Genomic DNA, 21,502 nt, shown 5'->3' with positions numbered 1-21,502 from the left:
TCCTAATGTATTAGGCTTAGACTTGCATATTTTGCTTTATTTTGCTTGGTGACTTTGTTCTGTCTGTTATTACTTGAAACAACTTAAATCCTACTTTTTATACTTAATAAAATCACTTTTGTTTACTGATAAACCCAGAGTAAGGGATTAATACCTGGGAGAGCAAACAGCTGTGCATCTCTCTCTCTCTCCTCTCTCTCTGTGTTATAGAGGGTGGACAATTTACGAATTTGCCCTGTATAAGCTTTATACAGAGTAAAACTGTTTTGTTTTGGTGTTTGGAACCCATTGGGAACTGGGTGTCTGGATGCTGAAGATTGAAAACAGCTCAGCAGGTTACCTGTTAAGTCTGCAGCTTTGGGAGCATGGACCAGACCCTGGGTCTGTGTTACAGCAGGCTAATGTGCCTAGCTGAACAAGGGAGGGTTCTAGAGTCCCAAGCTGGCAGGGAAAACGGCTCCAAGGTAATTTCAGCATATCAGGTGACAGTTCCAAGGGTGACTGAACTCGTCTCAACCTTATGCTAGGGTTCTTCTCAGAAACAAGCTGTTGGCAGAAGCAAAACCTGACAGCTTCACTAGAAGAGATTTTTATTCCAGTGACAAGGTCTGGAAGCATTTTTCCACGTAAATTTAATCACAATACATATTTGCACAATGTTTTACAAAGTGGTAAGTTTATATTTAACAGCTTATGCCCAAGGAATTCCTGGTGTTCAAAGGTCTGCGTTCTAGTATAAACAGAGCACATGTCTCAATCATGCTTTTATATTGGTCTTTAGTAGGTGGTGTGTGTGTGTGTGTGTGTGTGTGTGTGTGTGTGTGTGTGTGTTTGTACGCCACAGTGAAATCTTATCACACAGCATCCTGTGTCTTATCTACTGAGCTTACTCCACAACTGCTCTCTGGACTCATTATGTGTTAAAACAAAGCCAGATGATTTCTAAAACCTGATAGACTGAGAAATTGCATGGTTTAAGTATGGAGAGAGCCCTTATTGCCAGTACTTGTTAACATTTCCACCAAAAATAGGATTTCCTTTCTTAGCTCACATGGGAACAAAATACAGAGGGTTCTGCTCTGTTCTGAGTTGCTCTGATTTGCTACAACCTCCTGTACAGTCTTTCAGTGGAGAGCAGCAATATGCGTTTAGTGCTGCATGTCCAAACTGAATATGGACTAGTAAAATTGACTTAAACTAAAGAAGTATCAACAGATACTGGTGAATCTGGGCAAAGGGAAATGGGTCCTGAATGAGCAAAGGAATCTCTTAATGATGGCTTCCCATTTAGAAAAGGTGTATCTGCATTTGTACCAAAACACATTTACTGGGTTTTAGCTCTGAGGATATAAATTAATCTGTCTCTTTCCAACACAGAAACCAATTACACATGAATGCTGGCCACAATAGTCTGTTCTGGGAATATGTTGTTGAGATGACCAATTCCTTGGCTAACAGGTTTGTTGTTTGGGTGGGAAAGATGAAATTGAGAAGTAGTAAGCCACAGATAACAGCTCAGCATTCTTGAATGAAATTATGTTAGAGCCAGGCTTCATGGAATCAGACATTCAGATAAAATTGGCTCAATGTAAAATGTATTCATTAGATAGCATTTATTTTGTATTTCAATAAGAAACCAGGGCTCTTGGGCCTGAAATTGGTTGGTCTCTGAGAGAAATCTGAAGAATCCCTATACAGTAGAGCAGAACCTCATTAATGCTCATCTAGTTTTTTCACAAATCCCAGTTCTTGTCCCACATCCCAACATAATCGGAGTACTATGTGCTCAGTGCTGTGCAGACCATGGAATGGGTCAGTTTCCTATCCTGAGGATCTTGCAATATAAGTAGGGGTTTAATAACAGAGACAGCACTCTGAGGTGTAATATCACACCTCAATCTTATTTTAACAAAATACATAAAAGACTTAGTGTGGCTTTGTAAACAACAAATACTTGTGGTGTTTTGACAAAATGCATCTTTTGTTGCAACATCCTTGAGTCCTCCATATTGTTTGCCAATTGCTAATGCAGACTTACCTGCAATGTATGTCCTTAGTCACCGCAATGAATTGGTGGGATTCTGGTGTTCATCTTATACACAGGTTCTTCCCCTGACTTGCCTACAATTATGGGGTTCAGTATGGGGCAGGGTTTGTGTTACAAGGAAACTAGGATGCTGCAAACTCTTAAAGGGGCTTGAGGAAGAATTTATACACTTCCACATTAGAAAATTTGACCAAGAGATTTTGATCTTTCCACTTGCTGAAGTACATTCTCCTCATAAGCAGGGGCATCCTCTATCAGAAGTAGTATCATCAATGGTCTTTCTCTGACCAAACATGAGATTTGAAACTGGATTCTTTGTATGGCAGCATGGATGCTACTCCTGGGGCAATATGCCAATTAGAATGAAATCAGTGCATCATAACCACAATTATAAACCATGATGACGATATCTAGATATCACTGGATAGATGTGGGGAGACTAGATTAATGGGCATGTTACTACAGACCCAAACATGAGATTACTATGAGTAATCTCAAACCATTAAATTGGTTGGGCTTGAACATGCAAAACATCAAATCTCATGCCAACGTTAGTGAATGATGGGGCACGCCCTGCCCATCAGAATACGCCTAAACAAAATATGGGCGTCAAAAGGCGTCAAACCACAAAAGAACAAGTGATGTTGCCACAAGAGAGCAAAAAAACGTGTCTCTAACCCGTGATTGCAGAACATCTAAGGTATAATTAACTGAGCCTGGCATAGAATGCACATATTTTCCCATCTTTGTCCTTACAGGTAGGGCACCTCACAGAGAATGCATCTTAGATGCTTCATATACAAAGGATAAGCAGTACTAGGTGTGTCTCACATACCCAAATGAAATATTGACGTCTTTGAGTTTGTTTTTTTGTCTTTTTGCAGCCAGTATTTCCACTGGTAGCATATTGATAGTGTTCAGGTGAACTCTCGTGCTTCAAAGATGTTCTTTTGTGTGTTCCCATGTACAATGACAACAAGAAAGCTTGATTATTGCTATGCTTAAGTAAGCCTCCCGTGTGGTACCCCATAGAGATGGAAAGACAGAGGGAAAACCTCAGCAGTACCATAGGAAGAGTTTCTTTTGTCTTCACGACATCTACAGCAGTGTTTCTTTGCTACATTTTTTCATATCTAAGAAATATTTTTTCTTTGAAATTATTTTGACAAAATAGGAATCCTCATTTAATGGTGTATGAAGAGTACTTCGTTATCTTTTTTGGCAGTTAAGGAGTTGATAATGTGGTTCAGACACAACTTTTGGCTTATCAACCATGCTGAGCTCTTTTGACAGTCTGGCTCTAAATGGCAATTCCCCCCCAACTCAGAATCGTACCTAAACTTTAAATGCTCACACTGGTAAAGAGATGGTGCAAGATCATGTGGCTTAGCCTTGGTGATCCATGGAGCGGGAAGCTGGTTTAGTTGTGAATTATCTGTCGATAAGAATTCAGTATAGATGTCTCAGTTGAGTTCCATTGAATGTTATGAGTAGTGGAAACTTAAAGAAATTTACACCTGGGTACTATCAAATTTCCTTGTAATCTCCACCCATTTTCTTTTGAATAGCAACTCATCTAAGTGTTGATGATCTCTTGTGTACTGTTCCATTTCCTAAGGAAACATGGGAGTTTGAAATGTGATTCAGCTGTACTATAAAAGCAGTGTTAGTCCTTGCAAGGATACTCAGCATCCTTCTATCTTGTTAGTGCAATGTCTCATATGCTAGCTACTTTCTCTCTTTAAAAGGTACACTGTTCTTCCCTTTACGCCAAGCTATGTTTAATACTTAATCACATGATTGCAGAGGCAGTTTGAGGCCTGAAACTGCAGTGATTGAATACAGTTGGAATGTAATGTTGCATCTGGAAAAATGGAAATGTATCCTGAGTTTTATCTTGACTAGCCTTTCACAGATTTACAGGCTTATATTATAGTTATTAGAACATGAATCTAGAAGGTAGTCATAACATTTAAATAGTCAGTGCTGAAATTGCCCTTTCTGAATCTTATTTTTAAAAACAATCCTAGTAACCTTGGTGTAGGCTAGCAATAGGCTTTTCTCAGTCTGTGCATTCAGGCTGGCAATATCTGCCTCTCCAGCTCTGAAAGCTACTTTGGCTGCACCTGGAAATTGTAGGAATTGATGTTTGAGCCCAGAAATAGCTATATCTGAGACTAGTAGAAGCAGCTGTCTAGTTAATATCCTGCAGCACAAATATGAGGATGGCTGTTTTCAGCCTGGTAGCCTGTACATTCACTTTCCTTCTGTGCATTATTGTTCTGGTAATTCCTGTCACCTCTATTTCTTCAGAGCAGCAAACATCACTGCTCCAATGGGAAGAGCTGATCTGGTTTCCCATTATAATCCTGCCAGGAAACTACAGGCCTTGATTTATGCTGCAGGGGTGATGCTGATTAAGCAGGCTGGCTTTCTCTTTCCTTGGAGGAGAGGGAAGGAAGCAATGTATGTGTTGAAGTGCTACAGAAGCATCTTCATAGGTCTCTAGCAGCAGCACCACTTAGGCCTGGTCTACACTACGCGTTTAAACTGATTTTAGCAGCGTTAAACCGATTTAACGCTGTACCCGTCCACACAATGAGGCCCTTTATATCGATATAAAGCTCTTTAAATCGGTTTCTGTACTCCTTCCCAATGAGAGGAGAAGTGCTAAAATCAGTATTACCATATCAGCTTAGGGTTAGTGTGGCCGCAAATCGACGGTATTGGCCTCTGGGAGGTATCCCACAGTGCTCCAGTGTGACCGCTCTGGACAGCAATCTGAACTCAGATGCAGTGGCCAGGTAGACAGGAAAAGCCTCGCGAACTTTGGAATTTCATTTCCTTTTTGCGCAGCGTGGAGCTCTGATCAGCATGGGTGGCGATGTAGTCCCAAATCCAAAAAGAGCTCCAGCATGGACCGTACAGAAGATACTGGATCTAATCGCTGTATGGGGAGACAAATCTGTTCTATCAGAGCTCCGTTACAGAAGACAAAATGCCAAAGCATTTGAAAAAAAACTCCAGGCTATGATAGAGTCCACAGCACAGTGCTGCGTGACAAGCGTAACAGAAAGCCAAAGAATCAAATGGATGCTCATGGAGAGAGGGAGGGGGTACCGAGGACTCCAGCTATTTCACAGTCTCCGCAGTCTCCGAAAATCATTTTGCATTCTTGGCTGAGCTCCCAATGCCTGTAGGGTCAAACACATTGTCCGGGGTAGACACGGTGCTGCACCAGTAAACAGTAGAATCCTCTCTCCACCCTTCCCTGGTGGCCGACGGTACAGTGCAGAAGGACTGATAGCCATCCTTGTCGTGAGCCCATGAGTGCTTCTGGCTGGCCTGGGTAAAAATAGGAATGATTCCCAGTCATTCCCAGTAGATGGTACAGAACGGCTGGTAACCGTCCTCCTCATAGCAACTGGAGGCTGAGCTCCACCAGCCCCCTCCCTTTCATGTGTAAAGAAAAGATTCTGTACTGCCTGGACTATCATAGCAGTGGAATGCTGGGCTCCTCTCCCCCACATCACTTAATGTCCTGCCTGGACTATCATAGCAGCTGGAGGCTTCCTTCCCCTCATTTTATCTCAGTAACAAGTCAGTGTTTTATTCCTGCATTCTTTATTACTTCATCACATAAATGGGGGGGACACTGCCACAGTAGCCCAGGAAGGTTTGGGGAGGACGGAAGCAACGGGTGGGGTTGTTGCAGGGATACCCCCTAGAATGGCATGCAGCTCATCATTTCTGCGGGATCTGACATGGAGCGGTTGTGCTCTCCGGTTCTCTAGTACACTTGCCCCATATTCTGGGCTGGACTGACTCTATTTTTAGATACCATAAAGGAGGGATTAACTCGGGGAGTCATTCCCATTTTTGTCTTTGCACCCCCGGCCGACCTCAGCCAGGGACACCCATGACAGCAGCAGACGGTACAGAACGACTGATAACCATGTCTGCTGTCATGCAAAGGCAAATGAATGCTGCTGTGTAGCGCTGCAGTATCGCCTCTGTCAGTGGCATCCAGTACACATACGGTGACAGTAAAAAAACAAAAACAAACGCTGAATGGGCTCCATGTTTGCCATGCCATGGCGTCTGCCAGGGCAATCCAGGGAAAAAGGGCGTGAAATGATTGTCTGCCGTTGCTTTCCCGGAGGAAGGAATGATTTGACATTTACCCAGAAACACCCACGACAATCATTGTTGCCCCATCAGGCACTTGGATCTCAACCCAGAATTCCAAGGGGCAGGGGAGACTGCGGGAACCATGGGATAGCTACGGAATAGCTACCCACAGTGCAACACTCCAGAAATCAACGCTACCCTCGGACCATGGATGCACACCGCTGAATTAATGTGCTTAGTGTGGCCACATACGCTTGACTTTATACAATGTTTTACAAAATCCGTTTATGTAAAATTGGAATAATCCCGTAGTGTAGATGTATCCTAACATGCAGAGTGTATCGGGTTGCTTAGAAGCAGAGGATTTTTAAGGGCATCTGAAACGTGCTGTGGTTGACTTGCAGGTCAGCTCTTGAAGAAAAATTGAGTGGGCAGAAATTGGCTAGCCTAAAATTCTGTAGTCTTGCTTAGTACATGTTTCATATGTCTGTGCCAGTGCACAGTAGTTAGCACCTTCCCAAGGGTATGCTGTCTTTTTTCTTTGCTTATTGCAATACTCGAAGGTACAGTAGCAGCAATTGCCTTCAAAATACTTGTGTTACTGTGAATACAGGACGATAGTGTCAAAAACCAATCTATTATCTAATTTGCTTCGAAGACTGAATCTTCACTCTTCAATTCAATCCTCATTCTTCTCTTCCCACTCCTCCCATTTTTCTCCCTCTTCTCCCAAAAAACAAGTCTCCAGAGGTTTGTGTTAAGAGTGGTGGGGAAAATGAAGACTGATTTTGGTTTTGTTTTTTCCCCAGATGTCAACTTGGTGACTTCATTTTTCCAGGTGTTACATGAGACAAGTCAGCCTGGCAGTAGGGAATGCATTCTAAAACTGAGAACAAGTTGACTTTATTGATCAGTGATTTATGATGGGAACCCTGATTTATCATCAGTCTAATGTAATTCCTGGCTTACGTTCAGAAGAAAACTTAATTTTAGATTAAAATTACCACCATATTTAAAAGGCCCAGGTTTCTTTTTCCACTGGAGAAATGAAGAAATATATGCTGAGAACGTAATTTTAATCTATTATTTAAAAGATGGCACCCTTCTTCCACTCTCCACAAAAATTATCTTTGCGTTGTACTTAAAGGAACCGGGGCTTTATGCTTCTTTTCTATGAAATGCAGTTAAATTATGGTATAAGGATGGAAAAACTAAACCAGTGGAATGATGGAAGTTAATGCTGTTACTGCATAGGCTGTGCATAGATTCTGAATGATAATTTTGACAGTTTTCCAGAGTGACTGAAGTGTTTGGGATGGAAGCTGAAGCGTTTTGCTTGCTTTTGATTTACAACTAGTTAAAAATATATGGATGTAATATTTACTAAAAATTTTCCCACAGAGCTGTGTTGTGTGTTTGGGCATGGATGCAAATAATGGGTTAAATCTCTTCACCTAAATAGAATTAGTATTCAGCATTTCAGCTTTTAAGTAATACATTTCAGAGCTCTCTTGAGACAGCGCACTGCAGTTTTCCTAATATCTAGTTACGCTATCTTGCATTCACAACTGACAGCGTGCTGGCAGCAATGCAGTATGAATGACTAAAACCATATGATACATCCTCAATGTAGCAGAAGGGGACCATATTGCATGTAGTGAATTTAATATTAAGCAGTCAGTCAGTCCAGAAGGTGAGATGGCCAAATGAGGTTTGAAAAATAAGGATGCTACTTGTACATGTGACTAGCAGCCTAAATGCAGATAGGACATTGGAAATGAAAGCTAAAATATTTGTGGCAAATACAAATTTCAGCCTAAATATTTTAGATTGTTTGGCAGTAAATAATTGGCAGAGAAAAGACACTGGTAATATCTTTCTGTACCACTTTAGCATTCAGTTACATATTGGAGAGTTAATGTAATGCTACCATGCCAAGTATCTCTGCCCTGCAGTGGTAGGGGAAGAGTAAATGCGCTCAGCCTGTCATATTGTAATGCACTAGTGCAGGGCCTAGTCAATGCTGCTGCTACTGTATTAGGATATGATAAATTCAGGTGCCACTGGTCATGGATTAAGACCGAGAATTGCAGCACACCCACAGCTGCCTTTGTTCTTCCCTGCTGAAATGGTCCTTTGGCATTCAACTGCATTTGAAATGCAAGCCTATTGCAGTCTGTGGGGGGTGGGGGGATGTTGGGGCTTATGATACACTCTGTGAATTTAGAATTGTTTAATGTGTCACAATCGTCCCATAAAATCCAGTCAGTATACTAGGTTTTTTTTATAAACTTGAAAATATGGTGAAATTATTCCTGTTGGAAGATTTAACACTGTGCTGGCAAGATTATGAAATTGACCCAGAAAATGCACTCTTTCCTCTCCTTTCAATGTTCTTAATCCTATCATATTTGGATTAAAATAAATAAATATTTTTTGGGGTAGACCTCCATATTCGTGACTTGCATCTTCTAATTTTAGCTGTAAAACTATTTGTCTGAGTGTGAACAAAAATAACATACCTTGCTATAAGTAGAGATTATAGGAATGCTTTTAATTGTCATTTGGTAGACTGTATTTACTGGATTAGTGCAGGCAAATTTCTTAATGGCAGTGATCAGTCTTACTCTGTAACTTGCCTTTCAAATTCCCAGGCTCTGTCAGGGGGGTTGTTGAGTGAAAGGTCTGCACAGATTTTGTGACCTGCTGCATTCCAAAGGTTTACATAACGGAAACTTTCTGTTGGCTGTTTAGCTGACTGAGTCAGTGGACCCTGGTTCCTTTTAACTGCTGGTGCCAGAAGCCAAGCTTCTGTTAAACTATAAAAAGAAGCTTTATTCTAAATGGGAGAATCCCTTGTTGCCTGATGAAGCTACTGTTTCTTGGGGTTCAATTGGCTTTAGTGAGCTGGTAATGCATCCGTTTTTTTCCAGAGATAAAGCTTTGGCTTTTACTAAACTTGAGTGAATGAGTGTCTGTAGGAATGTTTCTCTTCAAGAATAGTTGCACAAGCTTGGCCTAAGCAAGGTGATGAACAACAATCTTGGACATGTTAAAATCCACTGAAGAAACCTTGTTGCCATCCTCTTTAGAACTTACCTTGCATAATTCTACAGTACTTTGTTCACCACATGTAGCTTTCCATGTGTGAAGGGAAGATGATTGCCAGATATTTTCACACTAATCCAATGATGGATTCATAATTCAACCATGTTAAACTAAAGTGTCAATTATAAATTGCAGGATTAAATCTATTACCATACTTTGGCATATATTCTTAAAGGGGCACGGTCTTTAATAATTTTTTTAAATGCCTTAATGTTTTTAAATAGCACATCAAAATAGGATGTATTATAGAGCGTTTGAAAATTTAGTTGGTACTCTGTTTAAAAATAAATTCTTAATTTAAAAAGATTGTTCAAAGAGCATAACGTAATAACGTTTAATAAAACGGATTACAAAATTTTTTTTTACTCTCATTGATTGGTGGAAATATAATCAGTGTTTAGTTGATTTCAATTCCTGGTTCTTCTAGTTAGTCCAGTGTTAGAGTAAGGGTTGCATATATTGCAAGGAAGGTATAGCAAATCATGTAATTCTGCAGATATGCATTATGGGTTTTTTTGTTTTTTTTGGAGAAGATGGGATTCTATTTCTGGACTGATGGGTATTGGTCACTAATGGAGCAACTGTTTCTCCTGGCCTGTGTTCCTATCAGTATTAGACCAGACTTGTTTGCTGGCAACCTGGAAGAAAGAACATAAAACCATGCAGTTAAGTCATGAACCTTAAGACTTAAGAAAATTGAGGAGGATAATTCAGAGTGATTTGAATAAAATAGGAACACAATGTAGATGAGTGGCAAGGATAAATGAGAAAACCTGGAAATTCTGATGGTAAGCCTGTTGGTGGAGTACTTACTACCAATACCATACTTCTGCTAGTGATAAATATGGGAAAACTATCGGTGGCCATCAAGAATGATACAGGGGCTTAAAGGAGAATAATCTTAATAAAAAGAGATGGAAGATGAGAGGAAATCTTGGAAAAGAAATGAGGGGAACATTGAAGTCCCCTGGAAATTTCCACTGCATGCATCTGACGAAGTGGGTATTCACCCACGAAAGCTTATGCTCCAAAACGTCTGTTAGTCTATAAGGTGCCACAGGATTCTTTGCTGCTTTTACAGATCCAGACTAACACAGCTACCCCTCTGATAATTGAAATCCAGAACACTCAAACGGGAGACAGGTGCTAAAAAGCTATCTAACTCCATTCATACCTCCTTTGGTTTATGGTGGACATCAGCTCAAAGGACAGTGAATATTAAGCTAGCACCAATAAACCTTTTAAAAAGAAATGAACCCCCCCAAGATTTTCTTCAAAAATCTGCTAATGGAAAGGGTTGGATCTGGGCCTGATGACAGACTTCTTGGCATCTTTCCTTTCTTCTATTTCAGTGGTTCTGCTCTATTTTTTCTTGCTGACCTCCCTTGTGTTTCATGTTCAATTATTTTTGTCAGACATGTCGGCAAATAGTAGCATTTTCAGACTTATGAACTGCTGCTTTTATTGAACAGGCCCAAAGTTTGACAGATCAGATCTATAAATGCACATGAAGAAGTATTCATTTTGTGTATATTTACGCTCAATGTTGCTTATCCTAAATTGGTCCTATTCACTGGCATTAATGCCTATTTAAAATATTAGCTGGTAAGAGGTAGCGTAAGCAGCTTAGTCTATTTTTGCCTAAGCTGGTCCATGATTTTTAGCATTTTCCACATGTGGTAATGTTGTTAAACAATCTTCATCTCTCCTGGTGGACCAAATGCCCTGTTGTCGCTTACCAGCTCCCCATTTCTTATGCTTGGGGACTAGAGTTTTGAGTCATAAGCATGAGGTGCGCTGATGAGATAGAATGTGTAAAAAATCATTCAGGACTGTCCCTCCTTAAGATAGTGTTTTTAGAAATAGTGTGTGCCCTGCAGTCTGAGACTGAGGGAAAGTTTTGCCCTCCCTTAATGCCATCCTGGTTCCTACTATGATTGTGCCTCTTGCATGTGCCAGTAACAAGGCATACGTGTCATGTATTCTTAGAGCATTCAAGGACACTCGTGCAGGATAGATACTCTGCTTGGAACTGTACTTCTATGATACAACTGGAATAAATATAGGCATTTGAAGATATTGTCGTGAAGAAGGCTTATAACTAGTCCCTGGAGTTTATAGGGCTAAATACCAGAAGTAGCAAATTGGCTAACTTGTCTAGATTTTCAGCCTATTGCTGCTTCAGTGGAAATTTCTCATTTTTATATGTGTTGACATGCTACAGTCAAAGAATGAAAATAGTGTTAGCAGGTAAACTAATTTAAACTCTAATTGCTACTTTGAAAATTGGCAGTTTGAGTATGTGTGCGCACATGTGGCTGAGACTAAAGGAAACTTTCCACTCGACATCTACAATAACTAAGCTTTTTATTACAAATAGTAAGGTAAGATCTTTGTGGCTGGAATAAACTGAATCAGAAATGTTGATCTAATCTCTGTCTGCAAATCTTTTCTTCTTTCAGATGGGAGGAGGAACTGGCAAAGCGAATGAGTCTGGAGTCTATGGTGGAAACCCTGCAAGAGGTGGGTTTTGAGTGGGATCTGGACTTCCTTAGTACTGACCACCATTCGTCCAACTCTTGAGCTAGAATACTTAATAGTATAGGTTTTTCCCCTTTAATCTGGTAATTTAAAATTAATATTTTGTTTGGATTAATTACTCTTTGATCCTAAGAGTCTTGAGTCCTTGTAGTTATGGCAGCTGAATTACCTCCTGCTGGATAGAGCTGTTAAATATTTGAAACCTTAGGCTGCTTGATGTTGAATTTTATGACCGAAGCAGGAGGAGTGCCTTGATTCACCTAGTTCAGTCTTCAAGCAATGCATCTTTATTCTTCAGTATATGCAATGAACGGGATGTTAATCCTGTATCAGTTCTTTTGCAGAAGGCAATCTCTTAACTTAATGAAGGTAAAGGGGTTGCTTCTTTGGAGTGTTCAGCTACAGTAGTCCAAGTCGTTAGCCTCTCATCATCATGAGAACCCTTCTTAATAGAACAAAACCAATCCCTGAATTGGAGTTCTCTTAACATGGGAAGTTCTTAGTGTTCAGACTGAAGTAGGGGAAAATATGCTGATACGATGCAACCCCTGGACCACACTCCATCTAAATATTCTCCTCTCCTTCACTCCCACTATTCTCTTGGTTGAGCAGCAAGATAGGCCAGTCCTGAAACTCACCCATGCTCCCTCCACCACTTGCGTTTGTAGCAGAGTAGCAGTGGGGCTATTGAGGTTGGTGCAGGTGGTACAGGCAGGCTTTCAAGGCTACCAGCTATTTTCCACCTTTGTGAAACTTAGCAGTTAAGTAAATGCTTCCAGATATTTAGCTCTTTCCTTATTTTCTGTCTCATAGGAGGCTCAAGAAGCTGAAGCTGTCCAGGAAGAGTTAAATGATAAGATTGAGCGGCTGAAAGCAGAGCTTGTTGTCTTTAAGGGTCTGATGAGTGATGTAAGTACCCTGGGAAGTAGAGTGGCCCATCTCCACCTGCTTTTATGAAATCTATCTGTCATGCAAATGGCCTCATTCATAAAAAGGTTATGGTTTTAATGAGTGCTGCTTTGTAGTTAGTATTATGGCTGCCTTTATGATCTAATGCATCAGACAGATCACCCCACCTCCCCCCGCTTCCTGTCTGGTCTGTGTAGAGATGCATTAAACTTGCTGCTTAGCCCGTAACCCTGACTTCCCATTTCTTCTCACCAGCTAGCAACGAACTCATTCTTATTTGCAGCCTTTGAAATAATGCATTGGAGAATCCACATGCTATTAGGGTAAAAGTTCAACCATTATGCAGCCATTGGTACTCTTCTAATACAGGGTGATTTTGTTTTGAGTCCTACAAACAGTTATTGTCAGAAAGGAAATCTAAAACGGCAGTCCCAATTCTACCTTTGTGAAAGGCTCTTAATCGAGACTATCCTAATTCCTGTGTCATTGGTTCCAGGATATGGCTTTGTCTGCAGTGCTGCTGTCTCCTTTTAGAAAACTTATAAAATGTGTATATCTGTGGAGTTCTACCATTGTCCTCTTTGAGTCTACAATTTCCCCCAAAGCTGTGGGATCTGGTATTGTCATGACTGGCAGTTTTGAGAACTTTGTCTTACAGTCTGGCTGTAGTCGTAGCATATTGTCTGACTGTCAATGTGTAGGGTGTGTAGGGCTAGTGTGGAAATATAGGTGCGAGGAAAATGCGTAAGTAAGATGAAAGAGTAGGATTTTAAGGTTCACCTGGCTTCTCTTTTACTGAAGAGTTGCTGATGCCAGCAGTGTAGCTAAAATCATTCATGATGCATATCTAGTCTGTCATTTTATAAGAATTTTATATCCCTCCCCGCACCCCCCCAGTCTGATGCAAGCTTGCAGAACCTGCTCCCTGATGTTGCATCCATTCTCTGAGGGCTGTTAGGCCTACTCCTCCTAAAAAAAAAAAAAAAAAATGCAGCCATTCACTGGCCCCCTCTTTGGGTGGTTTATCAAAAATAGAAATAGTTGCTGGGTTAAATACAGTCTGAAGGAGAGCAATTTAGAGAGACAAGGTAGGTGAGGTAATATATTTTATTGGCCCAACATCTGTTGGTGAAAGACAAGCTTACGCCAGAGCTCTTCATGTCTGGGAAAGTTACTTGGAATGTGAGCTATTTGTTACAGCTGCATCCTTCCACTGTAATTTTCTACTGTGCATACTGAGGGAGGTAGTGAATACAACATCCTGTCGTATTTGAAGTACAAGTGCTTCCTCCACGCTTTCTGAACTCTGCAAAATGGAGCTGAACAGAGTGGTAGAGAATGCCACAAAGCTGTGTGGAAAGCCGTAACTGTTTTTGCATAGTTACCCAATGATATTCAGGAAAAACAGCCTAACTAAATGACTTGCAGGTTAAGTTTTGTCCTGTTGACAAACTGCACAAATACAAATACTCTTTATCAAAACTTTTGTCAAATGTTTTCATGTTTGTGTAAATTTTTTTCTGAACACAAACACTTTGATTAAAAACAATCTTTTCTAGTCTACTTACTTTTCATGTGGAAAAAGATTACCCTGGATAGAGGAAATTAAAAACAAAACAAACCTTTCTGATTTAGTTAGTGAAAATGGTGCTTACAGAGTAATACATGTCTCTGACTGGTGTTTTCCCAAATAGCCTGCTTTCACATAGTATCACTTGCATTCAGGCCAGTCCTTCCCAACACAGCATAGTTTTTTTCTAGCACAGAAACTCTACAGTTGTAAATGGAGAAAATCTCCTCAGTCATGCAGCAACATTGCCAATGGGGAAGGAGGAGTAGCTACTTAAAAATAATATATGTAACTTCTGTCTAATGTGCAGCACAATATGGTGCAGTGGCATACAGTTCTCTGCTGGGACAGAAGACAGATTAATGTGGGTATTACTCTTGCTCTGTACCACACTCACATGAACTTCTATAGACCTAGCCCTGTTTTAACTTTTTTTGTTATATGTGAAATTGGTGCACAATTTTTTCAGAGCAGAATCTGACTAACTTTTCTTTACAATGAAGTGCTAACTTCCTATCTGAAGTGGGCAAAAATGATGAAGTATCATCAAATCACCCATCTTGTTCTTTGCTTTCTTAACAGGTTTGTCTTTTTCCCTCCGTTTCATAGCTTCACTGAGTCCATAAGGGTTGACTTTTGCTGGCTCTAGGAGTCACTCATTCCCACAGCAGAGAATCTCAGTAGCTAGTGTTCATTCTCAAACACTTGTTTGTATTGGAATCAGATTTGAAAGTGTTAGTTCCGGTAGCTGTCTAATCTAGACTATCCTTGTGCTGGCTTTCCCTGGAGAACAGGCTCCATGTGATGTAAGAATGGTATGCTCTGGCTTTATAGAGATACAGTGGGTATCTCTTTTCTCTCTTGAACTGTAACAATAGAAGATAATCCACTACTGTCCTTCCTGCAGCCCATGACAGACCTGGACACAAAGATCCAAGAAAAGGCCATGAAGGTGGACATGGACATCTGCCGTCGAATCGATATTACAGCTAAGCTGTGCGATGTAGCACAGCAGCGCAACTCTGAAGATGTTTCCAAGATATTCCAGGTGATTAGGCCCTGAATTTTTTGTAGGGCAGGACAAGATGGCAATATGAGGGAGGGGAAAGCGAGGGAATATTGGGGAGTTTAGTTCAGGCTCAAACTTCATCTAACATTCTCAACTTCTTTTGAAATTTCTCCCCAGTAGACTTCTTTTCTTCCTGAATCTATCTCCAGTTGTAGCAATGATCCACATATTAAGACTTGAGAGTTTATAGAAAACCTTCCAAAGAGAGCTCAGAATGTCCTCTGAAAAATACTCTTAAAGTTTGGTGGTAGTTTACAAGTAACTGTACAAAAAAGCCTCCTGGGATTCCATGTTCGTCTAAATGGTTCCATCAGATTTGCTCTCCAAGTAAGAGGATTTTAACTTCATGCAGTATACTTGCATCCTGTGATCTCCAAGCTGAGCCGTTATTTTTGGCTCATATGACATGATGAGAAATAAATAAACTCTGTGACTGATGGTTAGTTAACTACAATTACTCTGATATGTGAGGGTAAATAGAATACAGTTTACTTGCCCATAGCTATATTGGCTGTGTAATACTAACAGTGGAAAAAGTGTAACTTATTTTGATCCAAAAGTAGGCAGTTATTGCTCAAAAACCAGAGCTACTGAGTGATCGAGTGCCTTTAGCACAGTCTCTCTTTTTTATCATAACTGCATTTTAAATTGGTCACTGGCCCTTCCAACTTACCTCAACTTCCCTTTCCATCTTTGAATAAATAGATCTGACTTTTTTTAAATCTTTCTAGTACAGTAGCTACTTAGGGCTGCACTGTACAAACACTTTTTAAAAAAAAAGTCCTTGCCCTTCTCTTGAGCCTTTCACGTGGATGTGTCTTAAATGTGACAAACAGTAAACTCTCCTCTAGTCCAAATCAACTTTTTAATATGTCTTATAAAATGCTAAGGTAAATGTGAGTCTTCATTAGCTTTTTTTTTTGGGCAGGGGGTAATCTGGACAGAAATTGATTCAAATTTCCTCCTAGATGGGGGAGAGAATTGCAGCTCCCCTGTGTTCATCACTATTCCATTTTTCTAAAGAAATCTTGTCTTTTAAGTTTGATAAGTGGTAAAACTGTGCCACTGCTCTAAATTGAGTACACAGTTTTGATCAAATATGCAGTGGTTAAAATCATCAGCACAAAGAGCAACACCGACAAATTAGTGAAAATTAAAGAGGAGATTTGGCATTTTTGTGCTTTAAATGTGTTAGACTATATCACACCATCTGTAAATACTCATGAATATTTGTGCTGAAGTCCCATGGGCCAAAAGAATGATCCTTCACTTTGCAGGGTTAGCTTTTGGGTCTCTTTGCACATCTATCAACTGCATTTATTTGGGTTTGTTCAAATATTTTCACAGTTCAGTTCCCACATATCTCTTGTACTGTCAAAGTGATGACTAGCAATCTGTGCTTGTGATAGTGGGGTGGGAATAGCAAAGGAATCAAGATTGCCTTTGAGTGTTGTGTACTTTCTGTGAGTATTCAGCTCTGAAAACACCAGGCTTCTGATGGTAGTGGCAAGAAAGGGAGAGACTGTCATTGCTCTCAAGCCTGCTGCCCGGGCATTCTTGCCAGCTTATGCTTGGTCCCTGTATCGTTCTAGCCTTCGCATGCTCTTCTGTAGCCCATATAAAGTTGCCAGCGAGTACATCCTGTACGTAGAGCTCTGGCAGTCTGCAGCTTGCTTTGCTCTGTGCCATTTTGAACTGCTTCCTTTTGCTCTACATTCATCACTTAACAGATGCGATTCCTGTCCTTAATGCATTCAGTCACTCATGCACCTGAATCACTGCGTACCGATGAACCATTATCTTCCAGCCAACCTAACACCTCTCCTTTCTTATCTCTGCACCCTTCGGTGCAGCACCTCAGTTGAACCTTCCAGTCACTGCCCTTCTCTCCAATTAAGGTGGCTTCCAAAAAGAAAGAACGCAAGCTAACATCTGACGAAGACCTCTCTGAGCAGGATGGAGACAACGGCAGATTATCAGATGACGAAGTCAGCTGTTCTCTGAACATTACAGATGAAATGAAGCGAATGTTTAATCAGCTGTGAGTATTCTGTAGAGTATGATGTCTTTATTGTGGGACTTTCAGGTCAACTGAGATGCCAAATTCAGATTTTTGTTGTTGCAATCCAAGACCCCAGTGTGTTTCCACAAACGTTCTAAATCTCCAGTAGAAATAGTTTTTCACCAAATATTCAGCATTAGTTGAACTCAGACTGCAGAATTTTGGTAGTGCATAAGACTCAGTGAAGTTTAGATATAAACAAAAGTGTAACTGAACAGTTTATTTTCACTATCCTCACCGAGTAGAATGCAGAAAGCAAGTAGCAATCAATGGTGAAATTAGACTTCTAAACTTTTATTTAATAATCACCCTGCTTGTAGCTAATGGGTAGCATTCTTAAGAATGAAACTCTGCCCTTATTTATATGGTCTGGCATAAATGTTAAGGATTTCCAGAGTTGAGATTTTTTTCCTGCATCTGCCTCTTTGTCTGAGTGGAGTGTGAGATTTGAATAGATGTAATTGTTTTTCCATAACTTGTTTGCTAAATGCACAGTTCATGCTATGAATACAGAATTTCTGCAGGAAGGTTTGGAATTAACTTTAGCCAACAGTCATAGTGATCCTGTCCAGGAACTCCAACACCAGAATACCTTGTTATGGATGTTAAGGACACTAATGCTGGAACAATTTTGCTCATGACTGGTGTGTTCTTGTGGATTAGAATTAGCAGGGCAAATTACTGCTTTAAACACCTCCCCACCCCCCCTGACAAAACAAACAAACAAAAAAGTTGGAGTGGTGGTAGCAGAGAGCTCTGCTATCAAACTCCAGAACCATCTTGCTGGTGCAGGACAAGGTAGTTCAGGAAGTCTGGGGCTATGAGCTCTGCAGTGTTCCTTACTGCCTCTCCAGAGAGGATTGGCATATGCTTCTCTAGCATCTGCCGCCAACTGTGGCAAGCATGCTCTGGGGGCTTTGTCATGTGCTCCCTGCACCTCCCGATCAGCTGTTTCATGGTGTGCAGGAGGTTCTGGGAGAGGGTGGGAGGAGTGAGGGCACTACAGGCTGAAGGGAGGGGGTGGGAAGGGGTGGAGTGGGGGCAGGGCCTGTGGTAGAACCAGGGGTTGAGCAATGAGCACTCCCCGGCACGTTGGAAAGTTGGTGCCTGGACAAGGAGCCACGTATTAACTTCTGAAGAGCCGCATGTGGCTCCGGAGCCACAGGTTGGCCACCCCTGTACTAGATAGTAAATTTCATAATCTTTAGAGTTCAGGCTTGTTGCTTTCTGCCCTGGTTGAGTGCTACCAAAATAGTCACTATCAGGCTTTTCAAGTCTTACATAATGGGAACTCCCTGAGCTGGAGAGCTGTTGGTGGCTCCCTTATTAATGCCACTCCAAACATGGACCTTAAGTGCTCACTATCACTTCCCTCTGGCCCTCTTCTCCTTGTCAACGTTCAGCCAACTGCAGTTCTTTCATAGTGTAATAGAAATGCATTTTAGGTTTCTTTACTACTTTCATTGCTAAAATTTCAGTGTACTTAACTGCAAACAGATTATTTTTGTGGAGTTTTTTAGTGTTTAGCATTTACAGTATTATACTGAAAACATGATACAAACAGTAATTCCAACACTAGTTTAAAAAACTAGGAACTTAAGATTTGATTTGTATGGTGAAGTCCTCTTAATACGGTCTCTCTAATACTCTCCTAATTAGCAAATAAATCTTCCAAGTCCACAACACACACACTTTACACAACTTTCTGTTGGAGTGGACTCATTTGTGACATCATTCTGAGGATCCTTGGGCATGACCCTAACCCCTCTTCATTGTGTCTTTCTTATCTCTTCCCACGCAGCCAGTCATGCTGCTGGTGTGTGTTTTTGCTTTCCTTTTTCCTTTCAATGAATTACTGACACAAGCTTTGCAGTAATTTTTGGCTTAATTATTAAAATACAACAGGCTTCTACAATGGTTGTTTTTATAAACGTGATTTAATAAGAAAAAACTCTTGTATCAGCAGCAGCACCTAGAAATCCTGTCATTAACTTCAGATGTTGTTGATCTAAATAACACTGGTCATAGGTTCATCTAAGTGACCTGTGAAAAACAAAGCTATTTCAGACTTGCATCCCCTTGAGTTTTGTGATAATGGATTTGTGGGTGGGAGGTGCGGGGGATATACACCACCAAATCTGACTCATACCAACACCAGAGATGAAAATCATTTGTTTTTTGAGCTGTAATTAATGAGGCGGATCATTAGAGCACTGTTAGTGAAAGGTCCTGAGTATTCAAATAAAACTAATAACCATCTTTGAACAATGAATACAGCTAAAACAGGCAGCAGTTTTAAACTGGCTGGTTTTTGTCTTTTCAAACAGTGAGCTCTTAGAGTGAAAAGAACTATGATTGAACAGACTGTGAAGGGCGAGTGCATTAAACTGGAAGTTTTAAAAATAAGCAAGGCTGGTCATCAGTAGAGAACATTCCCTGCCTGTCCTCTTGCCAAGTTTTTTAACTTTTTCATAAGATACGGAGTTGGGCTCAACTTCCGGCTTGATGTGATCATCTTAAAAGGAAATGAACTCAGGAAACAAAAGTATGTCTAAGCCTGAAACGAGAGCGACTATGAAACAAGAAGCCCTTTTTTCAGGCTCTGCTTTAACAAGGAAAAGAAACAAAGTAGCTAGAGTAGAATCTCCATTCTGCTGCTGTTCAAGTGTCAAGTCTCTTCTTGTAACTTTAATTTACTTAGTAACTGCCCAAATTAAAGGGACTCTGTCAAATTAAAAATGATTGCAGGCTATTTTTAACCTACGTTAATGAAACTATTACTCAAAATGGAATTTAAATGAGAAAATAAACAGGATTTTTTTACTCATGCACTTTTGTGCCACTGTTTGGCGAATGAAAATCAGTGGAGTCTATTTAAGTTGTTCACAATTGGTCTCTTTCTTGGAACTGCAACATTTGGTTTGCAAGTGCTGCAGGCGGAATGTTTGTGTAAAAACTTTCCAGTTGACACTTTTAAAAAAAAATCCATGGGAACCATTCTGTTGGCCTTTGCTTTTGGGAACATTTAGAACTACATTTTCAGTAAAACTTGATTTACTCCTATGTAACAGAATAGTTTACAGCATTCTTGTGGTTTAGCAGCTGTTCAGTGCTGAAATAGCAAACTTAAAGCACCATCTAGAGGCCAAAACTGAAATTGTCTGTTTAAAGTAGAATGAATGTTGACAAGATTCCAGTACTCTGTTGCAGGTGGGGAGAAGCCCAGGTATCAGAACCTTGCAGACAGAGCAGCAAGCCTGTTTTTAATAGCCTTTAGATTTTTCAGCTGTTGCATTGCTGTTTCTCTTCCTTTCCTCCTATAGTTTTAATGTAGTGTTTTAAGCCTGTTCTTTTGGAGGTATTTCCAAGACTGTGGAAATAATAATAATAATTGGAGATAGGTTTATCTCCTAGAACTGGAAGGGACCTTCAAAGGTCATCGAGTCCAACCCCCTGCCTTCACTAGCAGGACCAATTTTTGCCCCAGATCCCCAAGTGGCCCCCTCAAGGACTGAACTCAGAACCCTGGGTTTAGCAGGCCAATGCTCAAACCACTGAGCTATCCCTCCCCCCATGGTTTGAAATAATTTCTACCCATTTTTTTTCTTTTTACTGCTCTTTTCACAGGCGTGAGACATTTGATTTTGATGATGACTGTGACAGTTTAACATGGGAGGAGAATGAAGACACCCTGCTTCTCTGGGAAGACTTCACAAACTGCAATCCTTCAATTGACCTGCAAGGAGAAGTGAGCTGAGTTGTTCTGTTTTTCACTTGTTTCCCATTTCTTTCCTTCAGGGGATGGCATACTGCAGCTTATCATGTATAGCCACTCTCAGCCTTTGGATCTTTGGCTAGTGATCCAGTTTGCCATGAAAACTTGCTTTTTCAGATCCTCTAACAGTTTTGGCTTGCTTTCTAATACTGATCTACCCTCCATCAATCTTGTCTGTTTGCTCCCTCAAAACTTAAATATAACATTAAAAATAAAATACAGGGCAAAAGGAACTAAAAAGATATTTTAAAACTAATGCATCTCATGATCTATCGCTTTAAATCTTATCC

At 40.5% G+C, this 21,502-nt stretch overlaps 1 protein-coding gene across 1 annotated transcript in view; it reads left to right on the top strand.

The window, feature by feature from the left end:
• The window catches only part of IFFO2 (intermediate filament family orphan 2), a 52,786-nt gene that overhangs the window by 21,860 nt on the left and 9,424 nt on the right, over positions 1 to 21,502 (top strand). Inside the window, exons 2-6 of the mRNA XM_030537692.1 lie at positions 11,749 to 11,809; positions 12,641 to 12,736; positions 15,214 to 15,354; positions 17,274 to 17,416; positions 21,065 to 21,185. Coding sequence (XP_030393552.1) covers positions 11,749 to 11,809; positions 12,641 to 12,736; positions 15,214 to 15,354; positions 17,274 to 17,416; positions 21,065 to 21,185 — 562 coding nt within the window. The remainder of the gene's footprint in view (positions 1 to 11,748; positions 11,810 to 12,640; positions 12,737 to 15,213; positions 15,355 to 17,273; positions 17,417 to 21,064; positions 21,186 to 21,502) is intronic.

Source organism: Gopherus evgoodei, chromosome 18, assembly GCF_007399415.2.
Source record: "Gopherus evgoodei ecotype Sinaloan lineage chromosome 18, rGopEvg1_v1.p, whole genome shotgun sequence".
NCBI lineage: Eukaryota > Metazoa > Chordata > Testudines > Testudinidae > Gopherus > Gopherus evgoodei.
The sequence above is the reverse complement of the archived record's forward strand: the minus strand, read 5'-3'. Positions and strand labels throughout refer to the sequence as shown.